At 38.0% G+C, this 27,737-nt stretch overlaps 1 protein-coding gene across 1 annotated transcript in view; it reads right to left on the bottom strand.

The window, feature by feature from the left end:
• KIF18A (kinesin family member 18A) overlaps nucleotides 1–26,659 on the bottom strand; it is a 79,049-nt gene extending 52,390 nt beyond the window's left edge. Inside the window, exons 1-9 of the mRNA XM_041730327.1 lie at nucleotides 26,560–26,659; nucleotides 15,323–15,695; nucleotides 13,089–13,246; nucleotides 10,159–10,263; nucleotides 8,792–8,902; nucleotides 6,922–7,119; nucleotides 4,262–4,438; nucleotides 2,814–2,888; nucleotides 2,489–2,601 (exon numbers count right to left, since the gene is read on the bottom strand). Coding sequence (XP_041586261.1) covers nucleotides 2,489–2,601; nucleotides 2,814–2,888; nucleotides 4,262–4,438; nucleotides 6,922–7,119; nucleotides 8,792–8,902; nucleotides 10,159–10,263; nucleotides 13,089–13,246; nucleotides 15,323–15,647 — 1,262 coding nt within the window. The 5' untranslated portion in view covers nucleotides 15,648–15,695; nucleotides 26,560–26,659. The remainder of the gene's footprint in view (nucleotides 1–2,488; nucleotides 2,602–2,813; nucleotides 2,889–4,261; nucleotides 4,439–6,921; nucleotides 7,120–8,791; nucleotides 8,903–10,158; nucleotides 10,264–13,088; nucleotides 13,247–15,322; nucleotides 15,696–26,559) is intronic.
• Nucleotides 26,660–27,737: the final 1,078 nt, after the last annotated feature.

Raw genomic sequence — 27,737 nt, 5'->3', positions numbered from 1 at the left:
TAAACCTAGAAAAGCCACTCTGGTGTCTTTCCCCCAAAGGGCAATGGAGTTTTGGAGAATTGAAGTTGGGGAATTTGACTCACATCTCCTCCAAATACATAAAGACCTCAAGCTCAAAAAAACATCCATGCAAGGCCTAAAAGGAACCTACAATTCCCCATCCTCTAGAGTCAGCAGAACATTGTTCACAGCAATATTCCAGTCTTATAAAAATATAGTTACGTTTTTAAAACACAGATCAGGTCTGAGCTATAGTAACAGTATAAACAGTCACAGGCAGAGCTCTCAAAGAAAAATTAACTGTGAAGCCTTTAAAATAAAACTGTAACAAAGTATATGCATTTAAAAATAAATGTTCTTCAGTCAGAATTTTAGATATATTTGTAAGGATCTGTGGTAAAAACACTGCCAATTTACGTCAGTAGTTCTTAATGAAACTCTATTGGGAATAACCATAAACCACAATACATCGACTTTACTGCAGTTTTGTCAAACTGATTAATATTTCATAGGAAGTATGTACGGACATTGCAATTTCATTGTATTATATTACAACACGCTAATGCCAGTAAATGAATTGATAAGTTATCTTTAGGTTATTCTCAAAGATAATGTCTTAGTTTGTTTTTTTTTAAACATTTTTATCCAAGGACATAGTTAAATATTTGTCAATTTTGTAATTTTGTGGTCCAGGCTTATTTTAGTTGGTGGGGTTTACTGATTAGGATGGAAGAAAAGGAAATAGTATCAGAGGTTTCTAGAGATTTCCTTAAAAAAAAAAGGAAAAGAAAATATATTATTTTAAAACAGAAGAGTCCTAAGAGACTAGTAACTATTTTCTAGTAGTTATTAGTAATCTAAAACATTCAACTAACTAGTAATAAAAATCTTTGCCAATAATTTTAGGTGATACATGACAAATATTAAATTCTACACATTTTTCTTGATATAGTCATAAGTGAAGTTTTGTAATTACTCTGTAAAAGAACTATACTTTCTTTTTATGATTTCTTCTTGAATATTACCTTTCCAGAGAGCTTTGAAATACAGCAAATATCATATATTCTTCCCTTCATCTGATTAAATCACATAAAAATGTTTATTTTAAAAAAGATACTTTGCAAATTCATGGCATTAAATAAGTTTTATGTAACTGATTTCAACTGTCAACTGAGTCAGAAAATTTTTTTTTTAAATCAAGGATATTATATGTAAACTTCAATATACAAATTCAATTTTAAAAAAGGTGTGTCCGAAACTAGGTTGAAAGTCACCATTGACCAGTCTTCCTTATGCATAGCAAGATAACACTATAAACTCTAGCGTTCCAAAACAGTGTTAATAATCACTGGTTTCAGTTGTGGTTAGTTTCTTATACTAGTGGTAACAGAACATTGGCTCTGGAGAATGTCAATTAAGTTTAACTTCATTCAACTTCATTGAAGTTTGAGCAGATTCCTTTATTACAAGAACTCTCAGAGCCTTTAATAAACTAACGTACTTTGGAAATCACCTAGATTCCTTAAGAAGTAATTTCCAAATTTCTTTGATCCAGGAATTTCTTACTGCCTTCTTAGAACTACTCAAGATTCACAGCTTTTGAACTAGTATCCCATTGGGACAATTCTGAAATTAACTGCTTAGGGGAAAAGAGCTTGTGATTATTGTATTATTAACAGCTAGAAAAGCTAGTGGGCATCTGTCAAAATTCTGTATTAATTTATATCACTGAGAGATGTCCCCTCTAATAATTAACCAAACAAAGTACATGAATTATTAGAATTATACATAGTCAAGAAAGGGTAGATAAAATTTACATGAACTAGACAAATAATGATGTTATGCCAGATGAGACTGCCTGAATGCTTGTTACCCAAAATTCCTATGTTGAAACCTAACACCCAAAGTGATAGTATTATCAGGTGAGGCTTTTGAGAGGTAGTCAGGTCACCAAGGCAGAGACCTTGTGGATGGGATTAGTGACCTTATAAAAGAGGCGCTGGAGAGATCTACCTCCAGAGGTCATGTGAGGATTCAAGGGGTGAAATCTTTAGCTTGAAAGAATGCCCTCACCCAACGATGCCAGTCCCCTGATCTTTGGGACTTCTAGCCTCCAGAATTGGGAGAAATAATTCCGTTTGTTCGTTTAGCTTATAAGATACCTGTCTGGCATTTTGTTACAGCAGCCTGAATGGAATAAGACATTTGAGAAGAAAAATATGAAAACTCCTAAAAACTAATTTCATAAGTGATGTAATTAGCTTTACCTTCTCCATCTTATATCTAAATCCTGGTATAATCACAAGTATGTAATCATAATTAAAATGATCTGATTTCCAAAGTGCATAAAATATAAAGGGCAGTCAGTGGCTTCCTGACTTCAGTTGAGAATACATATATAAAGACATACAATAAATGATGATAACATATCTGGCTAAATTTTAAAAACCATAAAATCCTCAAAATAAGATCTTAATGTCATTTTTACCTTTCAACTTCTTTTTCCTGAGGGTCTGAAATCATGATCTTTGCTTTGTTATTGCCATCAGTAAAAGCTTTCTGTTCTTCATAGGCTTTTAGTTTTTCTTTTAACATTAAGATCTAGTAAAGAGAAACACTAGTTAAAATACAAAACAAATTATTTATCTCTATTAAACATGGCCACAGAAAAATTTTAGCTGTGAAAAATAAGTGAACGTGCCAGATTTTCAACTGTAATAGGAAAATACATCAAATTTTTTGGCAATTAGGTTTGCATATTCCCAAATGAGAAACTAAGGGAGATCAGCATAAAATGTAAAAAGTAGACATACCTCTTCCTTCTGCTCATTACAGATCTTTACATACTGAGTTATATGATTGTTGAGGTTAAGAACATTGCTCTTCAACTGTTAAAAGATAGAAATTATGATTGCATACATATATAAAATAATCATGTAACCATACATAAGAAAAATGGCATTATGCCCTCATTAGTTCTGTTCCAGGAATTCAGAATTTGTGACAATTACAATCATGATCAATTACACTCATGTTCAAAACCTGTGAAAGGAGGATATGCTGAGCACATTTATAAAATAAATGACATTATAAAGAAATAGTCTTACTCTCAGAGACAAGGTACTTCTAAGAACTTACAAAGCATTCTTCACATTATAATTAAAATTGCCCACTTTCTTTTTCCTTAGACTTCTAAGAAATTTAGAGATAATTTTAAGTTTCAACAATTTCTAAGTTCAACTAGTTTTTAATGAGTTCTTATTTCATTTTATCCTTTTTATAATTGTATGGGCTCCTTGGCAGCTATGGAATAGTGGAAAGAACATCAAACAGAAGTTCAAATGCTTGATTTTGAGGTCCTGTCCACTTCTCACTTAACTGATTTAGAATTGTACTTAAAATTCTGAGCACGGGATTCCTCAACTGTTAAACAGAACCTTTGTCAATGGGATGCTGTAAGGATTACATGAAAAACATGTGTGAAAAGTTCTGCACACCCATAGAGCATATCCTTTCCTAATTAATTATATGAAGAACATATGAACACTTCTCTAAAAAGACTATAACCCGCTCATCTTCATGCAGAGGGGTAAGCAGCAGAAGTCATCATACCACTTAAACTCTAGGTTTCTTCCAACCCAGAGATCCTGTGATTTTAAAAGTACAACATGGTTGACTTAAATTTTTTTAAATGATCCCAAATTACTGGCAAAAATACTGACTTAACCAATCATTATTAGATTGTCAGAGCTATACAGATATTGGTTACATCAATATCATGAATTATTTTAAAAGGGCTATTTACTTTATAAACTGAGGTATATATATTTGTTTTACAGATGAAGTGACTGAAGCTTGGAGAGATTATCAAACATGTCTAAGGTTTTCAGGTAGAAAGAGTTGGTGCTAAGGTAAAACAAATAACATCATCCTTGGCTGTAACGAATGTGTTAAAGCCCTGACCAATTACTCTATTGTGCCATCAAAATACCATGTGCCAGGAGATAAAAAAGGTTAGGAAGAAAGGCACTAGAGCATCCTACCTCGCAAAATACTAATTAATAGTAACTATTATATATGTAATCAAGATGCTTAATGATTTAATTGTCCAAGTTAATGTTCTATTAACCAACCTGATAAAGATATTTCTAACACTGTTTGCTAATTCATTACTAAAAATAAAACTCTAACATATTTTTAGAGTTATAAAAATAGTATACAACCAATGCTCTTATAACAAAGGTAGACTAAACACACTTACAGAAGATTTAATGTCCTTTGCACGATTAGCATACTTAAGAGTGTTATATGTGTCATCGTAGAACATAGAGGAAGGACTAACAGCAGCTATCATTATAGTTTGACAGTTTCCTCCAAGAGAATCCTTTAACAAGCGAGTGAGCTTACTATTTCTGTAAGGAATATGCTGATTCTTTCTCTGAAAGAACAAAAAAAGAATTCTTATGTCATTTTCCACATTTAAATGCAAACCTGCTATCACTTCACTCTAAGAATTTAAGCACTGCCCAACTTTGCCCAGACTTATGGTATAATTGGTGATCGAAATGATAATGAATCTTACAATATCCTACTTAACGATTATATTCCCCTCTAAAGAGATATAAACTTTAGTTAATAAAAAACCAGTATTAGTTCAAGAGTTGTAATACCACATAAATATGAGATGTTAACAACTGGGAAAACTGTGTGGGGGATATTTAACAAAATCTTTCCATATTTTCTCTATCAGAAACAAAATGTTCATATAAAAAATTTCCATTCTTTTTTAAAAATGAAATTAAAATACAAAAGTAATGTATGCTCTATTCGAATATTCTATAGGAATAATAAGAATTCTGCAAGGCATAGAATAATTTCTCTCATTAAATAATTAGCTAACATGGATACAAAGTAAATCAAAATTATAATCTTACAGAGACTTCATTTGAATGGACAATGTAGTTCTAATAGAACTTAATATTTCTAGGTTTTCATTTACTTAAAAGATACAGTTCTGATTTTAAAGTAAAAAATATATTTTCCAAAAAGAATAACTTTCATAAAAACAGAACATTTGAATGTTAAGCTAAAAGCAACCTTACGCTATCCAGTGTAAATATTTCATATTACAGAAGAGAAAAATGGAAGCTAAACAAAAAGTGAAATGACTTGCTTCAGGTCACACAGTTGATAATTCAGAGATAGAAATCAGCCTTAGGTGCCCTGTGCTCTCCACCACAGCAGTGTTTCCCAAACAGTGTGGAATGTGCACTGCTGGTGTTAACGTGACATAATTTTACAGTGCAAGACATGTATTAAACATGGACTCATAAATGACTCAATAGGGGTCAATTATTAAAAATTGAATTGCTATGGCTTAAGTCTAGAAACCAGTATCTATCCCATGCTGTCTGCTTACATGTTTGAGATTTTTAACTTAGAATATAAAAGACATCTTGCTTTGTAATCTTTGTATGATTTCAGGAACTTGCTTTTTTTAAAAAAAACACTTCTCAAATCTTTTTTTTTTTTTTTTAAGATTTTATTTATTCATTCATGAAAGACACAGAAAGAGGCAGAGACAGAGGAAGAGGAAGAAGCAGGCTCCCTGTGGGGAGAGCCTGATTCGGGACTCGATTCCAGGACCCCGGGGTCACGGCCTGAGCTGAAAATAGACGCTCAACCACTGAGCCACCCAGGCTTCCCTCAAATCATTTTAATATACTTTTACTAAATCAAACTATAACAATTTTTTTTTTTTTTTTTTTTTTTTTTAGCATTCATTGACCTGTATTTTCCTAAATGTAGTAATTTCCTAAAGCTTGAACCTGGATTGAACTTAATGATCACATTTTAATTTAAAAAAATAAGAAATCATTTTTACCAATACAAAAATACAAAAGTCATCAAATACACTGTGTTCCAGCAAGCACTTGGGCATATAGTGAGATGTGAAATATCTTTAAATGCCCCAAAGACATCTAGTAAACATACCCCATTAGGTGATTTTTATAAAAAGATTTTATTTATTTATTCATGAGAGACACACACACACACACACACACAGAGAAAGAGAGAGAGGCAGAGACACAGGCAGAGGGAGAAGCAGGCTCCATGCAGGGAGCCTGATGTGGGACTTGATCCTGGGGACCCTGGAATCATAACCTGAGCCAAAGGCAGATGCTCAACTGCTGAGCCACCCAAGTGCCCCTAAGGTGATTTAATTATATCTTCTATCTTAAGCCCCTCCTTCCAAAGAAAAATTAAAACTCTTTAATATTTAACCCAATTTTATAGTATCTAAAGTAGTAACCAGAACAGAATTAAGTTTTCCTAAAATGTGTTTTCGTATTCATCCCAATTCAATTATACTTGTTGTATAAAATGACCTAAACAGTCATTTTAATAATCAGGTTCACAATAGGTGATGAGAAAGTACCATAAAACATTAACTATCAATATGATTTTTTTTTTTTTTTAATTTATGATAGTCACAGAGAGAGAGAGAGAGAGAGAGAGAGAGAGGCAGAGACATAGGCAGAGGGAGAAGCAGGCTCCATGCACCAGGAGCCCGACGTGGGATTCGATCCTGGGTCTCCAGGATCGCGCCCTGGGCCAAAGGCAGGCGCCAAACCGCTGCACCATCCAGGGATCCCTCAATATGATTTCAGTATGTTTCTTTCAACAATCTGATTATAGAACTCGAAATTAAAACCAAGCGAAACCAAACCACACACAGCTTTATTTGATATAATGGGCTTTCTGGGGGTCTCTGCTCTCTATATAAATATTACTAATACATTCTTGAAATTTGATTTATAATAGACCTTTAAAATAAAATTATTTAAAGTATATCTTCTTAGAATTACACATATTTCAATATTTCAGGATACTTAAAATAAACAAACATACAGTACCTACCTTTGTATCTGCTAAGGCATTGATAACATTCCCCAGAGCTAAGAGTGATCGATTAATATTCGTGCCTTCTATAAACCGGGTCCCTTTAGCACTGGTAGCACTGGCTCTCTCAGACCCTGCCAGATCAATGAGTGACATCTTGGCAATTCGTACATTTTGATTGATACTTGCTGTTTTGTCTTGTTGTCGCAAATAAATCTTTTTGAAATTACAGAATAGGAAAATGAGGGTAAGATTTAACAAAATTAAAAGGTACCAAGCAAATTAAAGTACTAAGCAAATTAAAAGGGAAACATGCACTTTATTTTTAAAACAACATGAGATCAAAGTAATTTTCATTTTAAAAAACAAACTGAATAAAGTATAACAATCTGACTGGCTGATACCCAAGAATACTAAAAGTAATTATAGAAATTGGAAAAAAACTCGGAAATGAAAAGATTTCCTAAGTGTGTACCAGAGGGCAACTAACTCCTGACCCAAAAGCAGCTCAAAACAACTGCCATTTGTGTTCTGGTAGCCCTTGAACCAGAACATAGAATTATGAGAGGTGGTGGTAGGGCACAGGTACTTTAGAAATAATGTTCCTTACCAAAAACCAAAGGCAGTAGTTAGAATGCTTTGCATGTCTCCAGGAATTGGTTCCGAAAAGAAAGCTGAATTTGAATGCTGATCCAAATTGAGTAAGTGTATTCTAATTTCTGAAATTGTAGCATGTCATTAAAATGTAAAAAATGTGCCATATAAAAAAATAGTAAAATATGCTTGTCATGTTCAGCCAATTAGGGTAAAGCATCAATTATTGAATGCTACTTTGTAGTTTAACTGAAATAAAGTGGCAAACTTAAAAGAGTTTGGTAAGATTAACTATTATTCCATTATAAAGATCTTCATTAATATTCTAATAGAGCAGGGTCTAAGACATTTGGGTTATCTGTGTTACAGATAACCATTTCTCTCATGACTACTGTTAAATGAAGAGTCAATGGAAAGAACAGAAAAGATAAATAAAATTTTATGCACTGGAAACTTTCTGAATGATGTGACTGCCTCATATATGAATTCTTTCAACTGTATCAATTTCTTACTGTAAATTGGGTTCTATTAGCATAATCCAGAATGAAGCTAAAAATAATCTGGATTTTAACAGGACTAGAAGCCACAAAAAATAAAGCTGCTAATCTATGATTTAACTCTTTCTAGAATCATATCCCTAAAAATAACTATATCAATGTAATCAATGTCCTTAAATTCAACTTGTGCACGGTCCCTATGATGAAATCTTTAAAAAAGTGAACCAGAATCTCTCCAATTTATTGTTTCTGTGAATCTATACCTAAAAAGAGGTTTACTCTGAATATAAGATTATCTCTAGGAGAGATGAAATATTTTCACTAAAAATAAGAAAAGAAAAACATAAGGAAAAAAACATTTTAACACTACCACCTTACTATCCTGTATCTTCACACAGTAAAAATTTATACTGAGAGATACCATCTCAATTCTGAATATTCTTTATAAAATCTTTTCAAAGCTGCAGAATAAAGGAAATGCTGAGGAAAGAGTCCCCAGTTGAAGAGATTTTCTTTGTATGAATATCACCCCATATGAATTTGGCTTTATTTTATTTTATTTTATTTTATTTTTTTTAATTTTTATTTATTTATGATAGTCACAGAGAGAGAGAGAGAGAGGCAGAGACACAGGCAGAGGGAGAAGCAGGCTCCATGCACTGGGAGCCCGACGTGGGATTCGATCCCGGGTCTCCAGGATCGCGCCCTGGGCCAAAGGCAGGCGCCAAACCGCTGCGCCACCCAGGGATCCCGATTTTAAATCCAATTTTAAGCGCAATAGTCTAATGGCCTGTTACCTGGAAAACAGCATGAGAACGAGAAGATGTGGCATTCATATCAGTGGGATGTTGCGTCCTGTTTTTGTTTCCACTATCCAATAACTGTAAAATTTCCTCTGAGGATTTGGGCTAGAGATGTTTAAGTAGAAGAAAAAAATATACAAATAGTCATCTATCTTTAAAATTTTTAAATAAACTTTCAACAAGAAAAAAGTTTTTTTAAAAAGATTTTATTTGACAAAGAGCACAAGCAGGGGAAGCAGCAGGCAGTGGGGGAGGTAGGAGGGGGCTCCCTGCTGAGCAAGAAGGAGCAGGATGGGGGCTCCATCCCAGGACCCTGGCATCATGACCTGAGCTGAAGGCAAACTCTTAACTGACTGAGCCAGCCAGGTGACCTGAAAAAAGACTTTTTAAGATAAAATAAAAGGTAAAGAAAAAAAAAAACCCCGCATTCTATAAATTGTATCTCATTAAATATTTCCTATGTAGTACTAAGCAAATGATATACATTGATCTTTGACTAATGCAGGGGTTTGGGGCACTGACACACCTTTTCCCTCCAGGCAATTGAAAATCCACATGCAACTCATGGCTTCCCAAAAGTTTTTTTCTTCCCCCCCAAAAGTTTCACTAATAACCTACTGGTGGTTTCAAGCGTTACCAATAATATGAAGTCGATTAACATGTATTTTGTATATTACATGTACTATATACTATATTCTTATAAACAATGAAGCTAGAGAAAAGGAACAATTTTTTAAGAGAATTATAAGAAAAATACATTTGTAGTACTGTACTGCAATTACAAAAAAAAACCTGCATATAAGTGGACCTGTTCACCTCAAACCCATGATATGCATGGGTTGACTATACTTTGGTGTTATATGAGAAATAAAAGATAAAATTTCATCTCTTGGAGGAGAAAAAATATAAATGTATTAAGTAGAATAGAATATTAAGTTTGCAAGTAGATTCTTAAAAGAAAAGTTCATTCAGAGTGCCTGGGTGGCTCCATCAGTTAAGTGCCCGACTTTGATTTTGGCCCAGGTTAGGATCTCAGGGTTCTGAGACTGAGCCCACAGGGCTCCATGCTGGGCATGGAGCCTGCTTATGATTCTCTTCTCCCTCTGCCACTCCCCTAGAGCCCTCGCTCACTAAAAAACAAAAAAACTCCCAAACCCCTTCCCCAAAAACAACAACAAAAAGAAAAGCTCATTCAATTATTTCAAAGGAAAACAAAATAATACGGAAGATATATTCTGATCATTTTAACTCTGCACGTGATTATTTTTCTATTTTCCTGTACAACGGAAAATAAGTAAAGGACCAAATAATCACACTTGCTATTACTATTACAATAAGGAAAAAGAAATTTATAAACATACCTGATGTAAAGTCAATCCCTGAACAACTACCCCTTTTTGGGCATCTTCCCGAACAGCAAGTGGTCCTGAATTTACTAGGAGGTCACGAATCTGTTCATTATATACCTTAGGAAAAAGCAAAAACCAAACCAAACCAAACTGCTTTAGCACTGGTGTTAAAATGATAGTGACACATCACACATGTTGCTGACTTAAGGTCATATTAGAATTGCATCTTAAAGGTAAGCAGCAATTCATTTGCATTCATCTCACCCCTTTTATCTCATGTTGCCATTAAGTTTTGTTTGTTTGTTTTTTTGTCATTAAGTTTCTATCATCTAAGAAAACTGAAGAGTTTGATTATCTAGGTTTGCAACTGAAATTTAAAGGTGGAGTCATTATATCCTCTCTCCATAATTCCTAACTTGGTGACTACAGCGAAACAGAAATAAGGTAATTTGAAATGCCTTTTCCTATTTTCTGGAAATATATGGGACACATGGTCTTGGGAAATTCTAGTAAGTTATATGGAGGTGGTGTGATTCTTACTGAAGCTATTTATTATTTCATGATGTTTCAATAGTTGAAACTTTTTAAATTTTAGAGCTTAAGAGTTAAAACCCATACTCAAGGATCGACAGCATTTATTTCATTCATCCTTTAATTACATTATGTTTAATATGCAATTCTTAATAAGTCCCATAATAGGACCCTCCTCCCTCACCCCATTTGAATGATTTAAAGAACTAAGGACCTAGGAGGTTAAGTGATTTGTCCATGGCCACAAAAGTAGCAGCAGAGTAGGGATATCCTCACTCTACTGCATGGCATTGAATACACATCTGTATTTTATGTCTTTGGCAATTTCCTTTCTTTTTTTCTTTCTTTCTTTGTAATTTCTGAAAGCAATGCATAAAATAGCACTATTGATCTGTTTTTATGAATTTATTAAAGATACTTAATTTTCTACTTGCCAACCAAATGACTACAACTGATAAGATTTTAAAAAGTATACAGACTTAGGCTTTAAGAACTATTTTGTGTATTTCTATGTTCTAATAAATAGTCTTTAGTGATCTTTGTTCCTGGTGAGATTTTCTACAATGAACAATGATTTTTAAATGTATTAACGGTTAGAAGTAGTAAAATATGAAGAGATAATTTTTTGGTTCTTGTTTTTCTGATAAGCAGCAGTTTTCAAATGTTTCCCCTTACCCATTTCAATCATATAAAATACACAATTATAACAACCATTCTTAAGCCAGTGTACACATGAGAATCACCTGGGAGCTTTTAAAAGACATAGATGCCTCAGCCACAATCCAGACCTATTAAATTAAAATGTCCAGGGGTTGACACCTAGACATGTCTATTTTTAAAAAAACTCCATAGCCAACTCTGGTGAATAGCCTGAGTGGGAAGCCATTAGATTAGACATTGCCTTACCATTTATAAAATGAAGGCAGATTAAAAGAAAGTAAAAACAATTAAAAACATTATAAAAATAACCAACTTCAAAATTCTCCTGGTTATGAAAGGATCTAAGGAAGAAATAATGACTATTGTCATGCTCTTCCCAATTAAGTTTAAAGTGATTTTTTCTAGTACTGAAATATAAAAAAATGAGTTTTTTATTTCCAAGTTATGTAGACAAGAAATTTTTTAGCAATATACATATCTTTTTTTAAAAAAAAGATTTTATTTATTTATTCATGACAGACACAGAGAGAGAGGCAGAGACACACGCAGAGGGAGAAGCAGGCTCCACACAGGGAGCCCAACATGAGACTCGATCCCAGGTCTCCAGGGTCACACGCCGGGCTGAAGGCGGCTTGAAACCGCTAACCACCGGGGCTGCCCGCAACATACATATCCTAATCAATTTTTGAAATGCGAAGAACCTTTCTTAGTAGGAAGCAAACTACAAGTTGTCAGTAAAAGAGTTGTGACTACCAGAAATTTTTTCTATGATACTACAAACGAATAGGAAGAATAATCATGGATTTGTTTCTGGATTGGTATCTGAAACACTATCTGAACACAAAGTTAGAGTGCCTATCCCATAATTATGATTTTTTTGAATGTCGGCTATTACTAAGGGAGCAGAAGTCCTCAAAGAATGAGGACACAAGAGACAGCATGACGGAGCCTTATTGGCCAAATCCAGCATAAATTTGAGCATACAAATAAATAATTACAGTAAAGGGTTCTAAGCAATGAAATAATGTTCAGAATCCATGAGCTTATACTGATATAATAAAAGAAAGGAAAAACTCTTCCATTGGGTAGAAAGCCAAGAAATAAATGTAGAGGAAATGAAAGAATTTAAATATCACTATCACCTACCATCATAATAATACTTGATTCAGGCATAAATCATCAGTGGATATCAATAGTAAGAGATGAAAGTTTGGGGAGTAAGTAGATAAAAAGGGTAAAGTAGTATCCTTATAGTGCAGAAACTCTGCTGACACCAACATAATGAAATGGATCAAAGTTAACACAGTTAATGGGACTAACTGACCACATCAGCCTCTTGATATGATACTACCAGGACTCAACAATACTTCCACGGTGCTCCTGCCAGTGCATAACCTGAGTCTAATAATTGACTAATCCAAATTAGGGGTTTTATGACAATGATATAAAACACAGAAAAAAATCCAGATTGAGACTAAAGAGATGTTAACAACTGAAGGCAATTTATGACTTCAGGTCTTCTTTTTCAATAAAGGGCATCATTAATCTTGCTAATCAGAAATTAGGCCAAAATAAAATACTCAGCATAAAAAAAAGTAAGATGTGTAACAAATATTTAAGACCAGGAATTTTAATGATTTTATATATTCTTAAGAAAATTCCTATATGGCAGAAGTTTGAGTGGGCCATGGAACTTCTTAAAGAATTCTCAATACTACTGACTGATCTAAAGAATGATACTGTCAACTTACCTCCAGATAAGAAACTGCAGTACTACATACTTTCTCTTCTTTAATCTCATCCATGGATTTATAAAGGTCTAACATTGTTAGATACATTACTCCAGGGTCAGCAGCTGATCCTAGCATCGTGTGGGTCTTCCCAGCTCCAGTAGCACCATATGCAAGTACTGAATTTTTATAAAAAGGATCAAAGCTCTTTATTATGACATGTAACATTACCATATCCAAGGCCTAGTGGATAGTTCCATCTGCATATCCTGAACATAACTTTAAACTCAACAGATCCAAAATTACTTATATTTTTATCCTTAAAACCTGGGAATTTTGGCACAAATCTTTTCTTCTCCTATATTCTGTATTCTGATTAATGGTACCATCCTCCCCTCATTTGCTCTCTTCCCTCTACAGCAATCTTACAAGTTTTAATTAGTTATCAGTCTCCCTATCTAGTCTCAATCTTCTCTAATACATCTCTTAGAATTTTGTACAGTTTTTATGAAAACAAAATCTGAATATGTTAAATCTTCTTAATTGTTCAAAGGTCCTAGGTGAGAAAGTTCATATTCCTTGCCTTGGAATATTATTAGGAACTCTCTCCATTCTGTTCCTTCCTTTCTGTAGTCTAGGTATATTAGATTGTGTGAAGTTCTTTGCATGAGCTGCTTATTTTTTACTCCACTGCCTTTCCACTGAAGAGTTCCTTTACTTAATCCAGCTGGAACAGTTAACACCTGTTCTAAACATTCAGCATAAATGTCACTTTTCCATGTCTTCCCTGTCATAAGCAGAAACATCTACTCCCTCACTTGAGTCCTCAGTGTCTGCCACTATTCTAGTATGTATCACGCTGTGTTTCCAACTGTGAGCTCCACCAAGGCTGTGGCTGTGTGTCCTTCATAAGTAGGGCATGACCTAGCACACAGCCGATATTCGCTACAAGTCTGCTGAATGAATGAATTCCAATACAAGTCATTTATAAAATTCTTTTTTAAAATTTGTGTTTTAGGCAACTAATTTTGTTTCCATGATTCTCTCCAGCATAACATAAAAGTTCTAAACATAAAACATAAACATAAAAGTTCTAACACTAAACAAAAAGCTACTCTGAATTACATATGGCAAATACCTGACATAATAAGACAATTAAGTCCTCAAATTATTACTGGTAAAAATATTTGTATAAGTTAAATCTCTTATTAACCAAATATTAAAAAACTACCAAAATACTTTTCAGTAGACTCAATTCAACTGACATATGTTTTATTCTATTCTATTTTATGCAAGCTTAGTAGTACATCAAGAAGTCTTAAAACAGCTGAATAATATAAAATAAAGCCAAGAAGAAAACAAAGATTCAGTATGAGTCTGGTAGAGGCTTTTTCATTTGGAGTCAAGAAAAATTTAAATCTCTAGAGACAGTATAAAGTTTCATGAATGAGGAAAATAATATACACTTAAAAATTAGAATCATAGCAGTTTTAATCAATAAACCACATTCTATTCTTATTTGACCAAGAGGGTAAGTCTCCTATAATAAAAACTGAATGAGTCAGTGAAAGACAATGAAACATGTTACAGTTTTAGGGTATCTTAAAGAATACGTCATAAATGGTGGTAATTACAAAAATAAATAATGGTGTTAAGTGCCTTGTAAATATTGAATTCACTGGCCTTGGATCTCCCTCTAGGAAATAAACATGGCCATTCTGAAAGGCAAATTACTATAGATCTATCTAGAGCACTAGAGATGCTTTCTGGGCTGAAGATATGCTAAAATAGCTCATGATACTCAATTAACATGGGCTTTTAACTTTTTTACTTCAAAGTACTATAAAGAAAAGAGGTTCTGTAAAGAAACTTGCCAAGTGTTCAGGAGTGTCTAACTCTTCCCCAGGGATAGATAATTGTATAGGTAAGCAGTGGGAATATTAATGAATACAAATTGTGAGAAATCTGGCATCAACTGCAAGACCCATGTGGCTTAATAACATAGGAAAGTGAAATCAGGACTGTCTATAGGGACCATAGCAAGACTCTGGAAGACAGTTTTACAAATGACATGTTATATGTGATGACTAAATTTCAAAGAAAGTCTACTTTTACAGAGAAATTCTACTGAACTTAATACTTTTTAGCAAACAAGCACCTTAAAATTCATCATGTTTAGAAGAATGGGTCAAGCAGATGTTCGTTCTAATGTAAAAGTGAAATCAAACGAAAAAAATAAAACTCGAAACAGTTACCTGTGCAATTATATCCATTCAAAAAACTACGAAGAATTGGCTTAGTAGTATGTTCAAACACTTCTAGTTGAGTAGATGTTTCATCAAAAACAGCATCAAATACAAATTTGAGATCCTTATTTTGTCTCTTTGTAATATCACGATTTGCAGGTTTCTTTCCATGGAAAAAACTGATTTCTTCTTGTTTGGGATCAAAGACTAAGATATGCTTATCCACAACATGTACCACTTTATGGAGTCCAGTTGCCTTTTCTTTTGTGTTTTCAGGACGTACACGAACAACTACTTTCATATGGTGACACAAGTCTTCCTCAGTGACAGACATTGTTGATTGTCTTGCTTCCTCTGTTTATGTAAGTGCCTGAGAATTTCTCTGTAATAAAAAAGACAATAAAGTATTAGTATTAGTTCTATTGTACACAATATGGATGGTAGGTAGTATTCATTTAACAAAGTTATTAATTCTATTCCAGTCACTGGTAAATATTACTTGAAATATATTTGAACATTATATATATTTAAACATATATATACGTGTATACACACATATCCTCACACACACGTCACTCCTTGGTTCAAAACCTTCCAATGGTTCTTTATTTTATTCAGAGTACAAGCTGAAGTTCTCTAAATGGTCTCCGTTTTCAACTCACATTTTGATCTTCTTTTTGCTCCCTGTATTCCAGCTAATACACCAAGCACCCCAAAAGGGTCTTCCCAGTAGCCATTTTTTTTATTACAAAATGCTTCTTTAATATCTGTGTGACTAACTCCCTCACTTCTCACAAGCCCCTCAAATGTTGCCTTCCTGACTACTCTTATTAAAATTGTCAATCCAATTCCTAATTACCCTTCTCTATTCTTTCCCAAAGCACTTACTATCTCCAAATAGTATATATCTTTTACTTTATTGTGTTTCTCTCTTCCAGTTAAACTATACACTCTTTAAAGGTATGTATATTTTTAAAAATCTGTTTTGCTTATTGAATGTTCCAAGAGCTTAAAACAGTGCCCAGCATAGCGTAGACTGTATAAATATTTGATGAATAAATAAATTAGAAAAATCTAAAAGGTTTTTAATTTTTTTCTTAGTTTTAACTTTTAGATACTTGATTAATTTCTGGATAGTTGAGGTTTCTAAACTATTGATCTTTGTTGGTTTATCTTTACTTTTACTTTATATTTTTATGTGAAGCATTCTGAGTCAGACCATAATTTTTTTAATAATAAATTTATTTTTTATTGGTGTTCAACTTGCCAACATACAGAATAACACCCAGTGCTCATCCCGTCAAGTGCCCCCCTCAGTGCCCGCCACCCAGTCGCCCCCACCCCCCCCCCTCCTCCCCTTCCACCACCCCTAGTTCGTTTCCCAGCGTTAGGAGTCTCTCATGTTCTGTCTCCCTTTCTGATATTTCCCACTCATTTTTTTCTCCTTTCCCCTTTATTCCCTGTCACTACTTTTTATATTCCCCAAATGAATGAGACCATATAATGTTTGTCCTTCTTCTATTGACTTATTTCACTCAGCATAATACCCTCCAGTTCCACCCACGTGGAAGCAAATGGTGGGTATTTGTCGTTTCTAATGGCTGAGGAATATTCCATTGTATACATAAACCACATCTTCTTTATCCATTCATCTTTCGATGGACACCGAGGCTCCTTCTACAGTTTGGCTATTGTGGACATTGCTGCTAGAAACATCATCAGCTGGCTCTGACCTGTCCCCTCCCTTGTTGTCCACGGCTCTTGAAGCTCTGGCCATCTGAACGGAACAGTAAAGTTCAGCTCCAGGTTTCTGCACTGTTCCTCTTGGAGCTGGAAGATTTCACATGAAGTTGTACAGAAACAGACAACGATGGATGGATGACCAAGATTTTTGGCCCCTAGCTAGATTCCCTTCCTGCCACCTGGTAATTACAGGGACAGCTGCTGATACCCTGCTCTTCACTAAATGGTACGCAGGGAGTGGGGGGGCGGGGGGTGGCAGAGGGTACACTGAGGGCTGGAGGGGGACAACAGCCATTGGGTGAGCCGTTAACAGTTTATACTATTGTTTACTCTTCTGTGATTAAAAGTGCTTCAACCCTCAAAAAAAACCCAAAAAAACAAACAAACAAAAAAAACCACACGCTGGGGTGCAGGTGTCCTGGCGTTTCATTGCATCTGAATCTTTGGGGTAAATCCCCAGCAGTGCAATTGCTGGGTCGTAGGGCAGGTCTATTTTTAACCCTTTGAGGAACCTCCACACAGTTTTCCAGAGTGGCTGCACCAGGTCACATTCCCACCAACAGTGCAAGAGGGTTCCCTCAGACCATAATTTTTATTTTAAACTTTATATCACTGATTGATGTATCCTAGACTTAACATTATTACAGAGCAGATTAAGATCTCTGGTTACACCACGGTGTATATGTCATCTTCATCTTCATACATGGAGTAACTAATAGATGCATCTTTGGAAGTATTTTTAACCCTATGGATTTGTGAGCTATAGGAAGAGATGAGCCTAAATGTATCAGTTCTACTGTCATGAGGCTTGCAGCCAGGATCACTTTTACTACAAATAGTTCATAAGCCAAGGTTCTTCCTTTGTTACCTTGATGATTCTGAGAGATCTTTTGCTGTCCCAAACCCAAACTAACATAGTTTTGAAGCCCTTGTGAAAATCAAAGCTAGGTTTTTGGATAGCCTTGCTATGCTGTATATGGTTTCACTGCAGGGAGGGAGTCTAAGTGGAAATCCAGGGTCTGACTCCTGTCTTATACTTCAGGTAAAGAGATCTATCAGGGTTGGGTGTGTGTGTATGTATGTGTGAGATTTAATTTTTTGTCGTGATATAATCTGATAATTCTCACTGCTGTGTAAGTAACATACTGTAAGGAATAGGGACTAATCAGAATAGTGAAGTAGCACATATAGGAGATAACGCTGTCATTCAGAACGAGGTGGCAGTCTGCTTCTGCAAGCACTCTGAAGGTAAAGATAATAGATTTTCTTGATAGATGTGGAGTCTGAGAAAAAGACAGGATTCAAGAATAACTCCAAAGTTCTTGGCCTGAGTGTTGGAAGATCTAGACTTCTTACGTTTGAGAATTTTAATAGGCATCCAGGTGGGGGCATGTCAAGGCAGCTGGAACCCAAGTTAAAAAAGTAAACTCTGTCCTCAATACTGTTTGAAGCTTTTAAAAGTTTTTAAAGCTTTAAAGGGCATTAAGATTTGGGGGAATATTTAAATCAAGGAGAATAGGTTGATCAATTGTATTAAATACTACTAACAGGTAAAGTACATGCTAAGAAGTAACCATGGGATTTAGTAACATAGAAGCCAACAAGAAGAACAGTTTTAGGGGAAAGGTGGTACAAAAACCTGAATGAGACTCAGTGAATACAGGAAATACTACTGCAAAAGTAGCAAAGAAATGGTGTAGTGGAGAGGGATAAGTGGTTAAAAAAAGAATACTTTGTTTTTTTAAATGGGATAAATAACAACAACGATAAAGCTATGTCATAAAACCATACACTTCTGGGGTACCTGGGTAGCTCATTTGGTTAAATGGCTACCTTTGGTTCAGGTCACGATCTCAGGGTCTTGGGATGGAGTCCTGCACATCAGCTCCCAGCTCAGCGGGGAGTCTGCTTTTCCCTCTCCCTCTGTCCACCCCCAAAGCTGTGCTCACGCTCTTTCTCTCAAACAAATAAATAAAATCTTTTTTTTTTTTTTTTTTTAAAAAGCACCATACACTTTTGAAAAGAATTCAAATAAGGCCAAAGTACTCTAAAAGCAGAAGACACCGGACACAGCCCACACAACCCCTTTGGGGCTCGGTCCTTCGCCAAAAATAGAATGCTGAAGAGGGAAGGATGGTCATTTGGATTCTAATAGGTCCCAGATGAACTACTACTCTACTCTTTCTTCGTCCTTGAGCTTCTGTTTAACCAAGTCCCACAAAGCACCTATACCTCATTTCTATGACCTTGGACAAGTGACCTAACTTCACTGAGTGTAGGTTTCTCATCTGTATAAAAGAAGCACCTCAAAGCACTGCTGTGAAGGCTACAAGAGATGACAAGTATTAAATGTAGTAAGGCATTCAATAACTGTCAGTCCTCCTATCTACCCCATTCCTGTCTCTTCTCGACAAAGACACTGTTTCATCTTTTTAGTGTTTCCTCATGGGCTCATGACGGCACTTTGGGTATGACAATTCTTCCTTATTTGGAGTTGTTATATATATTAGAAGATGTTTAGCATTTCTGACCTCTATTATAGGCTAGTAGCAATCCACATTCTTGGTGATACCAAAAACTGATTTCCATACACATTTCTAAAAGCTCTTAGGAATACTGAATGCTTAGACTTTGATACACTTTTCACCCCTAATCACAGATAAAATACACACAAATGAAAGTTAATTAAGCATAAGAAGACATCAGGTGATTATTTTGAAATAGACCTTAGAATCTCAAGTTGGACGGGATCTCTTGTTAATTAATTAATTAATCAACTCAATATGTTAACTATTAGATGTTGGAGCCAGATACCTTAGGTTAAAATCCCAGGCCTACTACTTACCGGCTGTCACAGTTAGCAAGTTACTTAAACTCCCAGTGGCTGAGTTTCCTCATCTATAAAGTGGGACTAATAATAATATTAACTCACAGAGCTGTTGTAAGGACCTTAGAACAATGCCTGGCACACAGTATACACTACGAGTGTTTGTCACTATTGTTGTTATTATTATATACAGTGCAGTGAGGCTACAGGTATTAATAAAATAATGACACAATTACGTAAAGGTATAACTAACAAGTGCTGTTAGGTAATGGTTAATAGTGCTACATAAGACTATTATGGGGGACTCATATAGTCAGAAGAAGTGGCAGGAGTGGAGAGCTGAAGGATGGATAGTTACTAGCCAGGTTAAAAAAAATTTCAGGAAGGAAAACTAATTATACTATTGTACTAATTATATCATAAATATTGACTGCCTTCTATGAGTTAGGCATTTTTCTGAATCCCATGATAAAGGGCAGGAGTGTATGTGGGGTCTCCTATTCTGGATGGGGCAGTGGAGAAAAGCTTGTCTAGTTGAGGGACTTTTTACAGAAACTGAAGTGTAGGAGTGTGGCTCTCTGGGGCAAGAGTATTTTAGGCAACAAGTAAAAAGGCCTATAGTAGGAAACAGACATAACTGGCTGCATGGTCAATTTGCTTAAACATTTCTTTTAGCTGTTTAGTTTTAGCTAATTTTTACAATTTCATTTATAGCATCTAAAGAGCTGCTCAATTTACCTTTGCTCAGTCCTTTTTAAAAATTCTTTAAAAATTACTTTTTAAGTAATTTCTACACTCAATGTGGGGCTTGAACTCACAATCCTGAGATCAAGAGTAGCATGCTCCATTCACTGAGCCAGCCAGGCGTCCCAAGCTATCTGAGTCCTGATGCAGCTGGACAGAATAAAAGGGAAGGGAGAAGGTTGCATTAAGAAGATATAACTAGATAAGAGTGGGGCCAGATGCAGAAGATTGTGAACACAAGGCCATTAAGTTTAGATTTGATTTTGAAGTTTATTGGGAATTGCTGAAGGTATTTTAGAAGATCTTACTCAAGTAATACTTCAAGGAGAAATATTGACAATTACCTAAAGGAATTTAAGAGGTATAATCTCAAATACAACTTTGTTTTACAACTTGTTACAGATTTTTACAGAAGACATCGATTAATTTTTAAAGTATCATACAGGTCTCTGTTTTCAAAATACATGAATGAATATAATTTTCTTAATAAAAATGCTTAGGGTCAATAGAATCACCCAAAAGTAAAAAATTAGTCTATGTTCAAATACACTGATGTCTTTAGGGATCAATGAAGTTTTCCTTACGTTAACACACAATGTCAATTTTCTTTCCTAACGTGGCCAAGTAAGAGATGGACATCTACCTGATTCTGAATAAGGCACACAGAAAGCAAATTCTTTGACTATGTTTACTAAGAAGCAGCAGGTGTTAAAACCTAATTCCCTAAAAGCTTAAATATTGTTATCTGTATAATAACGTGTTGCTTCAAAAAGTCTTTTTGGGGCACCTAGCTAGCTCAGTGGGTAGAGCACACAACTTTTTTGATTTCAGGGTTTCAAGTTTGAGGACCAAATTGGGTGTAGAGATTACTTAAAAATAAAACCTTAAAAAAAAATTCTGTGCAGGTGACTGTTCAGAAGATAGTACCACAGCCTCTGATCAATTTTGTCGTATCTACTCCTAATTGTATTTGTTGAATAGAATCAAGAGTAAGCTGGTAGGATGACATTGAAGGAAATAAAACATTAAACATTGGTTCCAACACCATTGTTCATTATAATAGATATCTGTCTAGTCTAGAGAAAGTAGAATATAAAAAAGAAAAATGAAGGAGCTAATGCAGGGGCTTTAGTTGCTAATCTATAAAGTGATAGGATTGGACTCTGTGATATCTAAGGTCTGTTTCTAGCTCTAGTAGTTTATGATTATTACATGTGATTGGAAAAGGGTCTAAGAAAGTGACAGGAAATAACAGCTAATGGAACTGTATGTTTTTACCATTATATCCCTAATCTCTTGTAGTGAGTCTGGTAAATAGCAAGTTCTCAAATATTTAATTAGAGTAAATTAATAAATTATAAAAAGCAGACACAGAATCCAAGGAAGCAATTCACCCACTTAGAGTAGAGGCAAACATATTTCTCTGAAAGAATCAGCGTATTACAGTAGAGTACAACGACTGGCAATAATTGGTGGTCACAATGAGGACTCCAAGGCATCAAAAAAAGGAAATGTGCCTGGCTTCTCATTTACAAAATGAACAAAATGGGAAGATCACGCTGATAATAATCAGCGAGGGTGGTTAAAACACCATGTCACTTAACAAGGGTAACATTCGATTTTCTGGGATATTCACTTACATAGAAAAGCTCATTCATTCCTCTGTTATATTTAATGAAGAGCTGTTAAAACATAATTCTCTTCAGTAAGTGTAAGAGGATATAAACCAAGCTAAAGAGGCAAATTCTAAACTTATAATGTAAGCAGCTACTGTTCACCCAAGATAAAATATAAGCTAATTAAGTCAAAGATTCACCCCCAAATACATGCAAGTACAATAATAAATCTTATTTAACCCATTGATTGCATATACTGCTGCCTTCTTCCAGAGCAATCAGATCATGTTATGTATCTCCTGTCATTCCCCAGCTCCAACCTCTGCAATGACTTCCCAGCATAATAAAATGCAAATTTCCTAGCATGTTGAGTAGGTTCTCCATCTGGCCCCGTCTACCTCTCCAACCTCTTCTTCAACTGTTCTCCTCCTTTTTGATTCTGCTTCAGTCACACTGTTCCTAAAACATTCAGTCTTGTTCTAACCTCATGGCCTTGCGCGTTCTCTCCTTTGCCTGGAAGGCACTACCTTCAGATATTTGCAAATATTATTAATCTCTCAGTTCATTATTCAGGTCTCTGTTCAAATACCACTTCAGAGAGGGTTTCTCTAAAGATTCCATACAAAATAGTGTCACCTCGCCCTTTCCTCTTCATTCCCTTGCCAGCTTTATTTTTCTTCTTAGCATCTAGACTAACTGGAAAATATATATTATTTGGTTAGATATCTATTACTTATTTCCCCTCTAGAATATAAGCACTATGAAAGTATGAGCTACATCTGTACCCCAGAACCTTGAACAGGGCTTGTTGAATATTTAGGACTCAATACATAGTTGTTCAATAAATGAATGAATTAATGCAGATTTCAAGCTATATGTGCAAAACTAGTGCAGAACAGCAGACTTTGCATACAAGCATTTGTATTTTTTAAAAATCATATATTGTACATGCACGGGCTCTTTTAAGAAAAGAACACAAGAAATTCTTAACATCAGTTGCCCCATGGTGGAGAAATATGAAGGTCTGGGTGACAGGCAGGCTTACTTTCTACCATGTATTCTTTTGTATCATTTGGATTTTAAACAAGACTAGTTATTTTTATTTCAAAAATAAAATAAAAAGTATTAAAATTAACTGTAGGCACAATCTTTCATTTAATAACTGTTTTTACGAAATACTTTCTATTGATCACTTAGTATACAAACAGAAATTGCTAAACAATTTACATACTTCTCTAATCCTCATAATAATCCTATGATACAGGTATTACAATCATTTCTATTCTATAGAGGGAAAACTGTAATGGAGATTAAGCTAATTGGCTACAGTCACACTAATGGATGCAAAAGACATGGGATTTGAACTCAGACTAAGTGGGTGTAAATCTCAAGTATTTAAGTAACCACTCTTTTGATTGTAAATATACAATCTCCAGAAATTTTCTCATGAAAGTTGTAAATATATATTTGCCTATTCTTGATAGAAACCTCAGTGGAGGAGCACCTGAATGGATGTTGAAATAAAACAGTTTGATTTCTCTATGCTTGTGGGATATCAAATGATTTCTCTATGCTTATGGGATATCAAATATTATCAGCAAAGATGCTATAGAGAACTTTTATTATTTTTTTTATTTTTTAAAAGATTTTATTTACTTATTCATGAAAGACGCAGAGAGAGAAGCAGGCTCCCCATGGGGAGCTGGTTGTGGGGTTTGATCCCAGGACCCTGGGGTCACGACCTGAGCTCAAGGCCGGCTCTCAACCACTGAGCCACCCAGGCGTCCCGAGAACTTTTAAATTAGGTCAATAAAAATGATGAGTACTAATTATGAACAACACTGACTATCATTTGAGCATGCTCTGTATGTTAGACATTACGGTAAACATTTAACATTCATCATCTCATTCAATCCTTAGAATAATCAAGTGAGGCATTCTATAACAGTATCCGTTTCACAAAAACAGAAACTTAGTTAAGGGTAAATAATTTTTTCCAAGAGACATTGCTAGTAAGTGAGGAGCCTGAATGGAGACTCAGGTCTCAACAGCAAGCCCATGTTTTTTTTTTTTTTTTAATTTTTTTTTTATTCATTTATGATAGTCACAGAGAGAGAGAGAGAGGCAGAGACACAGGTGGAGGGAGAAGCAGGCTCCACGCACCGGGAGCCCGACGTGGGATTCGATCCGGGTCTCCAGGATCGCGCCCTGGGCCAAAGGCAGGCGCCAAACCGCTGCGCCACCCAGGGATCCCCAAGCCCATGTTCCTAACAGCAATGCTCTGCTGTAATAAGAACAGAGTATTTTCAAACAAAGGAACAGAAGTGCCGAATATGGAGTCAGTCATACAGTTCTTAATCACTTCTTAAACTCAAATATGAATTAGACTAAGTTCAACAAACATTTTTTTAGGAACAGGAACTATCCTCCACACTATCATTTATGATTTATACAGCCTCCACCCAATTTACACCTCTCTTCGGAATTGGCTTTAGTGTCCGAGCCGGTGCGCTTCCCTAAGTTCAAAACATCAGGGGAGAAAGAAAATTTCAAGTGGCATGAAGGGCGGCACTGACATCTGGGCTATTTTTTTTCCTCCTGGATCTCACAGCGTTGACAGCATAAAAGTGATTTTATGGCGCACCTTAATCGATTCAGGGGATCGCTGCCCTTTGACAAGATGCACTTTTACAATGAAAAATTCATGTACTTGCAAATACTTGCTCAGGGACAGAAGGGGTGAGCTGCTGCAATGAAAGGCAGCTCCCCTTTGTTTACGGAAGCAGACAATTCTTACAAAGTAATGGAAACTGAGTAACGAGCACTATCCAGTCTTTGGTTCTTATATTCTCGGGCGCCAGAGCCCATAACCACTCCCCAAACTCCAAGGGAGGGCCTGGAAGTAGCCCCCGGACGGCTCACAGCCCACAGCCTCAACTGCAGGCCTAGGACAGGCATCACCCACTCCCGGGAGCCAGCCAGCGTGCACGGCGGCAGTCGCCTGGATTTCCCCGTGGCTGCGCGCCCCCGAGCCCCTCAAGGGGCCCTGCACACTCCAGGGCGGCGGGCGCGGGGCACCCTCGGGCACCCCTGGGCGCGCTGTCAGCTGTGGCCGGGGCGCAGAGGCGGTTCCCGCCCCCCTGGCCGGGCCAGCAGCCCACCCTGGGGCCAAGACGCCCTAGCTGACAGCACACCCGGGCCGCGCCGCCTGGGACCGAGCAGGGCGCCCAGTGGCCCCTGGCGGGGGCAGGGCAGTTGGGTGCCAGGATGCCCTGCGTCATCGCTCACCTCTCGGAACTGAAGGCGGGGGCAGTCAGGGCCCCCGGCCAGGCCCTCGGAGGGCGAGCTGCCCCTCCCCACCCTGCCCTACCCCCGCCCAGGACCCTACCCCCCACCCAGGGTCTTACCCACCCCCGCCCGGGACCCTAGCCCCCTCCCCAAGGCCCTACCCCCAACCAGGAACCTACCCCACCAGGGCCCTAACACCCCCAGGACCCTAAACCCCCCACCCCGCCCTAATACCCTCCCAGGACCCTAACCCCGCCCAAGACCCTACTCCCCCTCAAGGCCCTAACCCCGCCCAGGACCCTAACCCTCGCCCTCTAGGACCCTAACTCCGCCCAGGACCATAATCCGGCCCAGGACCCTAAATCCCCCCCTCCCCGGCCCTAACCCCGCCTAGCACCCTAACTGCTCCCCAAGACCCTAACCCGGCCCAGGTCCCTAACCCCCCCCCCCCCCAGAATCCCAACCCCCCCCTCCCCCGCTCTCTAACCCCGCCCAGGACCCTAACCTTCCCCAGGACACTAACCCCTCCCCCGGACCCTAACCTCCCCCCCCCACCGCTAGCCCCGCCCAGGACCCTCACCCCCCCCCGCTAACCCCGCCCCAGGACCCTCACCCCCCCCCCCCGCTAACCCCGCCCAGGACCCTAACCGCCCCCCCCTCTCTAACTCCGCCCAGGACCCTACCCGCCCCCCCCCCCCCCCCCCCGCTCTCCAACCCCGCCCAGGACCCTAACCCCCCCGTCCCCCCTCCCCCCCGCTCGCTGACCCCGCCCAGGACCCTAACCTTCCCCAGGATACTAACCCCCCGCCCCCCGCTGCTAACCCCGCCCAGGGCCCTAGCCCCGCCCCCCGGGGCCCTTCCGCCGCCCAGGCCCTAACCGCCCCCCGCGCCTCCCGCGTCGGTCCACAAGCCCGGCCCGTCGTGCGCTCCGCTCCTCGGGCTGCGGCCGGACCTGCGGCTTCCAGCGACCCGGGCAGCACACGAGGCGTCCGCGGCGGCAGGCTCCCGGTCGCGCGCGTCTCCCTCACCTCGGGCCCGCAGGGGCGACGGAGACTCTCCTCCCCGACGTCCGCCGCTCCGCGGTTCAAACTCAGCCACAAGATTCAAACCCAAGCCAGCCTTCCCAGCGCGCCGTCTCATTGGCCGCCGGCCCCGTGACGCCATCACGTCGGACGTTGCCGCGGCGCGCGGCCGCTGGGCGCCGGGACTCTGGGCCGCGCCGCTCCGCGGAGGGGGCGTGGCCGCGCGTCGCCGGGGCAACGCGCGCGGCTGTTTCCGGAGGCGCCGGCCCAGGTGGGCGGGGCTAGCCGCGGCGGCAGGTGGGAGGAGCCAGGCGGGGGCTGCAGGCGGGCTCAGGGTGCGCGGGGCGCGGGGCGCGGGGGTCGGCTCGTGCGGTCGGCCGGCGGGAGGGGTGGCGCCTGCTGCGGCTGGACGCTTGGATTTTCCTTTGCTTCCCGGAGGAGTGAGGCCTCCGAGGCTCGGGTCCGGTGCTCGGGAGGGCGTGGGCACCTGGGCCTCTTGGCCGCTGTCGCTCGGATGCACTGGGCGCAGCCCGCCGCGGTTAATTGAAAAGTCTACAGCTTTGGGTTTGAGGCCCCAGCGCTCCCAGGCCTATCCCTTTATTGCTGATCGTGAAACTACTCGGCGTTTGGTGTTTTTTTTTTTTTTTTTTTAATATTTCTTTCTAATGATTTTACGAAATAAATCCATTTAAATTTATTGGCCTACTTCATTATTGGATGCAGTGTTTTTTTTTTTTTTAATCTTAGATTACAGATACAATTTGAGAACGTACGCTTTAATAAGAAAAAAAAGGGAAATATGTGTGCTAAGTTCTCTTAATGGGTCGGATCTGAAGGCCGCTGTCATTCTTTATATTGACATTGTATCCATGCTGCAATTACTGATTGTAGACTTTAGGGACATAGTGTAAGTAAAAATCCCTGCCCTCTGGGGGCTTATATTCTTACGTGGAGCTTATCACCCTAATAAAGAGGATGGCACAACACTTGCACAGTATTGTAACTCACATAATATATGAAAGCCTCATTTCGTATATTTCATGATATATGAAATGTCCCATAATATGGACATTTATTTCCTACTGAAGAAGATCAGAAACACTGTGTGTTGTATATGATGCGTGTTACACGGCTGTGCCTGAACTCAGGATAGAGCCCCAATGAGCTACTAATTCCGGCTAATT

This window comes from Vulpes lagopus, chromosome 15, assembly GCF_018345385.1.
Source record: "Vulpes lagopus strain Blue_001 chromosome 15, ASM1834538v1, whole genome shotgun sequence".
Lineage (NCBI taxonomy): Eukaryota > Metazoa > Chordata > Mammalia > Carnivora > Canidae > Vulpes > Vulpes lagopus.
This window is presented reverse-complemented; position numbering and strand designations above follow the sequence as displayed.